Source organism: Ostrea edulis, chromosome 6 (assembly GCF_947568905.1).
Source record: "Ostrea edulis chromosome 6, xbOstEdul1.1, whole genome shotgun sequence".
Taxonomy (NCBI): Eukaryota; Metazoa; Mollusca; class Bivalvia; order Ostreida; family Ostreidae; genus Ostrea; species Ostrea edulis.
In genome coordinates this window covers 90,047,304-90,057,989 of record NC_079169.1, presented here as the reverse complement: position 1 = coordinate 90,057,989, position 10,686 = coordinate 90,047,304, and the positions used below count along the sequence as shown (strand labels likewise).

General features: G+C 35.5%; 1 protein-coding gene and 1 long non-coding RNA gene across 2 annotated transcripts; one reads left to right on the top strand and one right to left on the bottom strand.

The window, feature by feature from the left end:
* Window positions 1-196: 196 nt before the first annotated feature.
* Window positions 197-2,507, bottom strand: LOC125683613 (uncharacterized). The gene is made up of 3 exons (XR_007373036.2): window positions 1,407-2,507; window positions 1,172-1,330; window positions 197-658 (listed from the first exon to the last, which is right to left on the bottom strand). It is a non-coding gene; the product is annotated as an uncharacterized LOC125683613 (long non-coding RNA).
* Window positions 2,508-7,688: 5,181 nt separating this feature from the next.
* Window positions 7,689-10,686, top strand: LOC125683611 (hepatic lectin-like). Its single transcript, XM_048924955.2, has 6 exons — window positions 7,689-7,914; window positions 9,291-9,447; window positions 9,674-9,753; window positions 9,948-10,032; window positions 10,117-10,329; window positions 10,605-10,686. Exons 1-6 carry the CDS (start codon window positions 7,747-7,749, stop codon window positions 10,616-10,618), a joined length of 717 nt encoding a protein of 238 aa, XP_048780912.1. The 5' UTR covers window positions 7,689-7,746; the 3' UTR covers window positions 10,619-10,686.

Sequence of the window (10,686 nt, the reverse complement as noted above, 5' to 3'; positions counted from 1 at the left end):
CTGATAATTGATCAATGAGGTCTTTTGAGTTGGCCCATTGTTTGAAATTTCCCGCATCGTCGGAAGCAATGTATTCAATACTAATAGTTTGTTCGTCGACAAAGTTTCCTTCATGTATTGGAAGAAACATTTGTTGAATAATACTGAAATCTTAATGTTTTACATTTTAATGATACATATTAGAAAAATAGGCTGTATGCGTTATAAAGTTCGAACTTCCCAATGTATACTTAATGCAAAACAAATCAGAAAGTCTGAGTGTCAGTACTAAACAAATTACGCTAATAACTTGTTGGGGATTTTTTAAATATATAATTCTACAATATTGCAAAATTAACAGACTGAAATGAAAAACGTGAGTCTTGTTTCTTAACATCAGAAAACATTATACATACAGTAACGTTCTGCATGTAAAATCATTTCGAGAATTTATGAGTGTAAAAAGTTCCTGCATGAGAAATAAGTTTTTAACATTCGTTGGCGTCGCTGCTTTGGTCATTTCCCACCTCTCCTGCTCCCATTCCTGTTTTTATTCCCATTCCCGCTTCTTCTCTTCTCTTTTTCGCCTTCCTCCCTGCCGTGTCGTGGCTAATCTTTAATGGCCTTTTTATTTCAATATCAGTTGCATGTTGATAAACTTTGTTTTTCCTGACTGCCTCTGATGAGAATTACAATTACATATGTATCATTGATTAAAATGTAAATGCAGAACACTTCAAGCAGATAGTTGTTTAGATTTGTTTTCAAAGATGTACGTCGATTTACACACAAGGATAAAAAATACTCTGATCAGAGAGATAACTTCATTTGCCTGAATATATATCCTTAAAGAATTTTTCACTCCAGCTATAATAATTGCTGTGAAATTTTGCATCGCAAGATATATCTATGAAAGTTGAAGATGACGAACAGTGATCAATCTCATAACTCCTATAAGCAATACAAAATAGAGAGTTGGGTAACCACGGAATAAACTGCGCCTAGGAGGAGTAAGCATCCCCTATGAAAATATTAAACTGACATGCCATTTCTGAATAGCTTCTCTAGTACCAAAAATTTATCAGAATAGATCATTTTGGTAAGCAAAGTATAGATACTCCTTAAATACAATAGCATGAAATAGGTTAAGAGAAAGAAAAGGGTACATTTATGTTCTATACTTTAAACTTACTCATCATCATGCCTCTCAACTTGTGATTTGATGATCCTTGTTTGGTCCCCTTTCCATTTCATTTTAATTGAGTTGCTAGAGTGTTTTTCAGCAAAAAGACACTAGTCTTCTCACACTTGTTTGAATATAACCTCCACCAATCACGAAGAATTTTCCAATCTAAAAATTACAACTCAAATTAGTTGAATGAAATGGTCCATACATATCTTCTTCTGATAGAACTAACTTTACTTACAAAATGTTGATGGTTTATACATATTCTAGTTGTTCTTCCAGTGAATTTAGTTCTTCAAAGGTCTATAAGGGTATGTCCACCTCCTCCTGAGTCTCGTTCCTTAATATAGTCGCTTCAACCTTGGCCAAGGTGATTTGAAGTAGCACCTGTCCTTTTATATCTTCCAAGATTGTAAGAATGTTGAAGTTCGTGACTAGAAAAAATCCTTATTTTAATACATGTATTTCATGTGCATATAATACAATGCAACATAAGGAAATTACATAATCAACATGCGAAATTTTCCTGAAAGTTTGTAACATTTGTTGTGTTTTGCTTATTTAAAGTCACTTCCACATTGGCCATTGTTAAGATATAAGTAAAAGGTAAATTCAAACATGTGCTGGATGTTTAACCATCAAATTAGTCAATTTGAGCAACAATGTACGATTAAAGTAATGCTATTTTCACATTTTGTGTGAGTACATCATGAATTGAAATCATGATTATGTTGACGGTTCATTAAATGACAAAATGAAAGGCAGTCAACCTACCCTTCTCCGTTCTTAGTATAGATGGTTCTAATAAAGGTCAAATGTTTGCTAAATTTGGCCTTTAAAGATACATATGTACTTCGATATTCCTCATGTGTATGCATCTTCACAGGTTATTGATGCGTTACCTCGCACTTAGTGAAGCAATAACCCTTGACCTGTGAAGATGATGTGTATGTAGATTCGCCCCTAGCTAAGATTAGTTTATAGATTGGACGTGGTTTTCATATAATAAAACTAATTATCTAAAATTACTATATCAGCTAGAATATCAAAATATATTTTATGTAAATTGTGTACATATTGTATATACTTGCATGATCTTCAGTAGAATGGCACTTCTAGTAGTAAGCCTTGCTGACAATGCTTAAATTTGATCCAATAACCAGTATAAAATGGCATTTCTAGTAGTAAGCCTTGCTGACAATGCTTAAATCTGACCCAATAACCAATATAGAATGGCACTTCTAGTAGTAAGCTTTGCAGCCAGTGCTTACATTTGACCCAATAACCAGTACAGAATGGCATTTCTAGTAGTAAGTCTGGCTGACAATGCTTAAATCTGACCCTATGACCAGTGTTGGATAGAAAGCCTCTGAAAATTGCATAAGAGAGCTCCATTGCCATAGTAACTGGTCAGTGCCCTGCTGGTAAAATGATCACTCCTAAGATTTCAAGTGAAAGGGTACATCTATAACTCGTGATGCTAAGAATAAACCACTTTAATTGATAGAGAATATCGAAGTTAGAGATCAGTACACACTATTCATTTACTTGCATGAAATTAAAATTTTGCAATAAAAATTAAATAAGTGACTGTACGTTTTACGAATGTCATGTCAATAATTTTTTCAAAAAACGAACCTCTTTCTTATCGTGACATACAATGTAAACATTGACTCTGGGGGTTTTCCGGTTAAATTAAATCAGGATTAATTTCCATGACACATGTTTCAGACATTGTACAAACCATTGAAAGTTAAATAATATTTGTACATTAAATGTAAAATGAACGTTTTAGATATATAATTAGATTTAATACTTTTGTATTTTTGTTAAAATTGATATACTTCATCCATATAAGTGTATTTACGCATGGTGATCATTTGTTTGTCATCCAACGCGGTTTAATTATTCATTTTATAAAATAAAACATAATGTAATAACGATCGTTATAATGTCTAGTTCATTGTATGACAAATGGGATGGTTTCAGATTCTTCATCGTCAACTTCCCACATTTATGTGGCAATATTCCATTATCACCTGCATATGGTGTTTATATCTCTCAATCCTATAGACAAGAGCTTGTTCTGCGTATAGTCAGTTTATAAATCGAGGCAAGCTACTGGCGAACAACTTGATGGGACAGGGGTTTCAACAGTCTTGATTGAAGTCAGCATTTCGCAAATTCTATGGTCGTTATAACGATCTAGTTCGTCAGTACAACTTATCATTGGGTCAAATGCTGTCTGACACGTTTCATACCGATTGTTGTTAGGCCGGTCTTCGCACACTGATTTTGACTACAGATAACTCCGTTTACCTGATCCGGATATAGGGCTCACGGCGGGTGTGACCGGTCAACAGGGGATGCTTACTCCTCCTAGGCACCTGATCCCACCTCTGGTGTGTCCAGGGGTCCGTGTTTGCCCAACAATCTATTTTGTATTGCTTATAGCAGTTATGAGATTGATCACTATTCGTTATCTTCACCTTTCATGTAGGCCTAATGTTGGTCCAACATTGTTCCTCCAACAGTCAATTTGGAAATCATATCTACATACGTTGACCCAACCTTGTGTAGCCAACATCAATCGTACAACCAACAGCCAATGTTGGCCCAGCATAATCTTGCTATCTGGCAGTTGTTAAAGTTGGGTGGATTGGTGCAACAAGACGGTTTCTCGTCGGGTATTTTTGGAATTAGAGTCTTCCACGCAGTTGTCTGAATCATCCGACTCCGATTACATGTCACACTTTCAGTGATTTCGTACTTGAATTGATGGAAGAGGGATCCAGGTCACTTACTACCTTCTTTTGAATGATCACGGATGATTGTTTATACTAGACATATTTTTTTTAAAATCTATGCCCACTTCTGACCATGATTTCCTGTTTGACAACACCCGCTGGGTCGCAAAACTTAGTCTTCACTTTTCCACTATGAATGGTTTAATTGCCTTTGCGACCACTGCCCTCATAAAGTTTTTGAGCACCATCTCCAGGTCCTTGACTACACCTCTATGCGTTTTATTGCTTTCGCAAAAAACTCGACGTACTTCCACTTTGATCCTGTCCAACCCTGAACTGATCACACTGTAGCTGGTGGTGCTCATCATGACCCCTTAAACACTTGCATGCGTAAAAGAACATAGTACTCTGCAAAGCTTCAACACTGGAATTTCCACCAAAAAATGCCCTTATATCAAATCACTTTCTCCTCTACATGTAGAATCGTTTGTGCCTCCTTGACCTTAAGAAATAACATTATGTTATTGTTAAGCCGTTCTTGGCACACTGATTTGACTGCGGATAACTCCGTTTACCTGATCAGGATATGGGGCTCACGGCGGGTGTGACCGGTCAACAGGGGATGCTTACTCCTCGTAGGCACCTGATCCCACCTCTGGTGTGTCCAGGGGTCCGTGTTTGCCCAACTATCTATTTTGTATTGCTTGTAGGAGTTATGAGATTGATCACTGTTCGTTATCTTCACCTTGCATTATGCTCTTGTTATCATTTGTAGCTGTCGGTCAAGTGAGTCTGGAACATGTAATGAACAAATGATGAGTAAGGTGAATCAAATTCAATTAAGTCTTAGGAATATTTGGAAACAAAAGCCAGACAAATCAAACATTTGCAAGTATCTCTATAGCAAATATGTACATGTACTTCAAATAGATTTGTGTGATATTAACAAATTTGCTAATGCACATCTACGATTAAATTTGAAAAATACATTCAAAGAATTTGTATATTCAGCTGACGATTATAAAGCTTTTATGTTCATTGCATTATTTAAATGCACATGTGTGGGAATAGGAAAACAAAGGCATGTTTCAATGGTGTATTTCAGTTTGAAAGAAACGATGAAACGGCACAACAACCATCTATTTTCTATTAAATTTCGTGTTCAGTAAATGCACGAGCAGCATTCTTTCAAAGTCGATTGTTATGGGTTAAAATAAACCCTTTAAAACCAGAAAAAAATCATTCACAAATAATCATAAGATTTAATAATTTATTTTCAATTATTTGCAGAAAATATATCCAATGATGAAAAAATTACTAACTTACAGTACCTTGAATCAAAGTTCACAAAAGTATCCGATGCTTGTTTACTGTTGAGCTAAATTCAGGCATGAAAATACAAGTTGTCACAAATCAGTCGTTAAGTCCAATCCAAACCCTAGATGTGAAAGTCAAAATGTAATTCTCTAGAGTGCGTATTAGACGCTTATTGCCACAAAATTTACAGTCTATACTAAAATAATATTCTGGATAATTCTTTTCTAGAACATACAATGTTACGGCGAAATAAGTATTACATTTAACTTGGAGAAACTTCGTTCTAAAAAAGAACGTCTGCAATAATTTCTAAGTCATAGATGTCAATCAAGTACAATACATGACACAACTCCTCCATCCTTAAAAAAGGATTTGAATGACAATGAAAATTAAAATCTCCACAATTCAAGACCTGAACGCATATACAAATGTACATCAAATCAATAAAATACAGCAAATCTTATGATACTCTTGATAAGACATCTACAATAGCATTGTCTTTGACTTCGATATGCCGATATTATACTCGTGTAACATTAAACTCCATCTTGTGAATCTTTGAATCGTGTTTGACATTTTATGCAAAATGTGAGGGAGTTATGATCCGTAAAAACAAGACCATAATAAAATACATAGTAAAATCATAATAAGCATATATAAACACTATATGCAAGGTGAAGATAACGAACAGTGATCAAAACTCATAACTCCTATAAGCAATTCAAAATAGATAGTTGGGCAAACACGGACCCCTGGACACACCAGAGGAGCAAGCATCCCCTGTTGACCGGTCACACCCGCCGTGAGCCCTATATCTTGATCAGGTAAACAGAGTTATCCGCAGTCAAAATCAGTGTGCCAAGAACGGCTTAACAATCGGTATGAAACACGTCAGACAGCATTTGACTCAATGCGAGGTTGTATTGACGTACTAGATCGTTATAACGACCATAGAATTTGCGAAATGCTGACTTTAATCGAGACTGTTGAAACCCCTGTACCATCAACTTGTTTGTCAGTATCATGTTTGGTCCAGCCCTGGAGTCAGAACCTCTAACCCAGAAATTATAGAATTTACAATTTTGGTAGAGGTATTCCTGCTCTTGATCATGATGCATTGAGTTTTCTTACACTTTGCGGTTGTAGAGAAGAAGACTTTTGAACATTGGTAAATGTTTGGCAGTGTTTGCCCCGCCCCGAAGACCCCAGGGGTGCAGGAGTCGTAACATTTATAATTGATGCCTCCCCCTTTTCCCAAAGATGCTTCATACCAAATTTTAAAAAAACGTGGAATGGTAGTTATCAAGAAGTTAAAAATGTTCAATTGTTAAGAAACAACTCTGTCTACATTGTCACTATGTTCTTGAAACAAAGCAGCACTGACTCCCACATCATTAGTACCGGTATCAATAGTAAGCTTAAATTGTTTTAAAAAACCAGAATCTGAAACAACTGGACTCCTCATATGTACACATTTTCTGCAAAAACCAGTCATGCCCATGTTTGTAGGAATCGGAAACTGTGATATCTTCCACTTTAGCCATAACAGGTGTAACATAACCCTCCCCTTCCGGTACTTTATGACCTAAATATTCTACAGTAGCATCATTAAAATTGCTCTTTGTAAGGTTGACCGTTAGGTTAGCTTTGATATGATCTCATTGCTGTAAACAAAAACCCAGCTTTCTACTTCTCTTGCAGCACAAAATATTTCAAAGATAATTATTACGCCTTCCATTCTAAATACACATCTACCACGACAATTTTTTATATTATTTCTAAAAATAACTCACAATAATTTCTTGTCATTAATTTAACTACTTAGGATATTTCTCTCAATAGGAAATATGAAAAAGTGAAGATAACGTACAGCGATCAATCTCATAACTCCTATAAAGAACACAAAATAGAGAGTTGGGCAAACACGGACTTCTGGATATACCAGAGGTAGGATAAGGTATCTAGGAGGAATAAGCATCCCCTGTCAAGCGGTCACACCCGCCGTAAGCCCTATATCTTGATCTGGTTAAAAGAGTAATCTATAGTCATAATCAATGTATAAAGAACGGTCTAACAATTGGTATGAAGCAGGTCAGACAGCAATTGACTCAATGACAAGTTGTATTGGCAAAGTAGATCGTTATAACGATCATGGAATTTGTAAAATGTTTACTTAAAAGAAATGGAAACCCCTGTAACATGAACTTGTTTGTGAGTAGCCTGCTTTGCTTTGAAAATAAGAAGTCAATCGGTCATAAGTGGTGGTTGATCATACCGCAATTATAAGGATCACTTTACAACTATGATTTTTTCATACATCAGACTACATAAATTTGATCCATTTAATTACCACCCACTTCAAATGTCCACACATGCAAATAAACATTTAAAATGAAACCTTATCATTAAAACATTTGGATCTGAGTAAAACTATCTATATATATATGTGTGTGTATGCATCTAAATACATTCTGAGAGACTGGGAGTGTTGTTGGCACATAAAACTAATTACAAACAATGCAGTCAGTTGCGATCTGTTTATTGTTTGCGGCGAATCATTTTGTTTTGAGTTCGAAGATTTCCATTCGAGCTCAAGAAGGCGGAGATGAAGTCCTCATGAAAAATATTTCAGACCTACATTTTCAATTATTTTCTTCCGTTCAAAAGAAGACAAAGATGATAAAGGTAAGACAATACTGGAATCGAGATGTATAAGTTAAATTGTTGCAATGTGAAAGTAATCGCTTTGATGACAAGCGGGAGGAGCTGTATAGTAATGAGATTACTCGTCCAATACTCCTTATAATGATCTAGTTTGCCATTACAACTTATCATTGAGTCAAATGCTGTCTGACGTATTTCATACCCATTGTTAGGCTGCAAATTGAATTTGACTATCGATTACTCTGTGTACCTGATCGAAATATAGGGCTCACGGCAATTGTGATCGGTCGATAGGGGATGCTTACTCCTCATAGATACCTGATCCCACCTCTGGTATATCCAGGGGTCCACGATGGCCATGTTTGCCGAACTCTCTATTTTGTATTGCGTATAGGAGTTATGAGATTGATCACTGTTCGTTATCTTCGCCTTTCATTGCTGTTTATTCACAGTTATTTGGTGGTGATCATACTTCTGATATGGGTATTCAATTTACTTATGTCTAAATCACAAAGCCTGGCAAAGATTGATAGGAAAATATGTGAGAGGGAAATAATATATTCGTGTCCATGACGCAAAATAGACGGAAAGAACTGTACAAGCCTGACGCACTTGGTAATAATCTTAGAAGGTTATTTTTTCCAGCCAAGACTGTTCTAGCTTAGTTTCCAACTCACCGCCACACATCAGAATCATATGATATGATATCATGATTTACACGAGCATGGTTGTCCTCATTTCGTAAAAAGAAAACGTATCTGTAAATCGACTCGACTTTTGTAAGCAATGAAATTTATTTCATATTCGCAGGAAAAGTAAAAATGCTATTATGATTGAAAATGAGAGTAGAAACAGATTTATAAATTTATAGTTTTGCTTGAAAGGATGTCTGGCATATCTGCTATGCATTGTTTATTTTACTTCTATTCAATAATACTTCACTCACATTGAGAGGTTACAAGCTGTAAGTGAAAAACCTATGCTTATCGCTCAGGGCTGTAGCTGTGAGTGTTCTCTAACATGCCAACGTTTGCAAAAGACCTGTAATTCTCACTTTTAAATGCCAAGCGTTTGGCGAAAGAGCAACCACTACCTATGTATTTGACGGGGCCATGGCAAAAGCAGGTCTCAAATTCACGGACTTCCGGTTACGAAGCAAACACTCCACCACTGAGAACGATGACATTGATCTCCTTAATGAAAGGCTAAGATAACAGTGACCAATGTCATAACTCACACAAGTGCACCGAAAGCACACTTTTGATATATGGTATACGATATTGAGGAAATTAACCATTTGTTCAGAACGGAAAAATAGTTTATCACTAAGGCATTTCACAGCTGAGATACAGTAATTCTGTTTAACTAACTGTGATATATAATGTATTCCTTTACAGTCGGCCGTGTTCGAAACGCAATGCAGTGGATCAGGTTGTACGTTTAATGGCTGCCAGTCAAGTGAGTCTGGAACATGTGACGGGAAAATGTTCAGTAAGCTGAATCAAATACAGTCCAGTATCACCAACCTTTGGAAACGAAAGCCAGTAAATATCGGCAAGTACATATATGTATCTACAAACCAATTACCATACAATAGTGGTAGGGAACATATATGATGATAAAGTTGTTTACTGGGAATATATAATCTGTAAATGATTGTATATTTATTCTATCACGAATATATATATATATATATATATATATATATATATATATATATATATATAATTATTATTATTAATAATATTATATATATATAATGGTTGAACTTTAATTTCAGTTTGTAAAAAAGGGTGGAAACGATACAATGGTCATTGTTATGTTTTGTTCAGTACAAGGGTAAACTGGTTTGAAGCACAGGTAACGTTTTGTAAATACCTTTTCATCTTGTACATTTGGTCACATTTGAGTAGTAAACGCTTCTTTATTCTGTCATGTTGTGATGATCAGAAAATAAATTTACACGAGAGAGAAGAGGGGGATGATTAGGGTTGGAATTCTTTTGATGTTTAATAATTAAATTCATGGTACATGTAGTACTTTACTTTCCCCAGATGTTATGCAGATCAAGAGGCGCAACTCTACTTCAGATCGATGATACAAACGAAAGCAAATGGCTGTCAAGAAATTTCCCAAATGGTATGTACAGACTATGAAATACTTGTGACTCGGTCCTCATCTAATGCACATATTTGGATGATAATACTCAGATAAATCACACAGTTAATTACTGGATTGATCTTACTGACGTCGGTAAAGAGGGGCACTGGATTATGTTGTCAACTGGGAAACGATCTACATTTACTAGCTGGGACAGCGGACAGCCAGATAATTCGGGAAATCAAGACTGTGCTTATAATAACTTTCGTAAGCGGCTTGGTAGATGGGACGACCTGTCATGCACATCGAAAACACAAGTCATGTGTGAAGAATCAGGTTTGTGTATTTTCTCATTTGATAAGGTTCTTTTGTTTATTTTCTCACAAATGAAAAAGTCAGAACTTTTTGTCATGAACATTGCTGGCTTTGAAAAATACACTGAAAAGCGCGTCCATTCATTGCATTTAAACGGATATTACCTATGTTATACAAAAACGTAAATGTATTTCATCTATAATGAATCAGTGTGTTTGAAAACATGATATTCAATGTTTGAAATAGACATTTTCTTGATAAAGAAAAAGAGTTATTCTCTTTTTTTTTAATTTCAGGGTCTAGATTCTGAAACCTGGTCCAAGGAATGGAAACATATCTTTGTATAGACAATAGGAAAATAAAAAGCATATTAAGGTA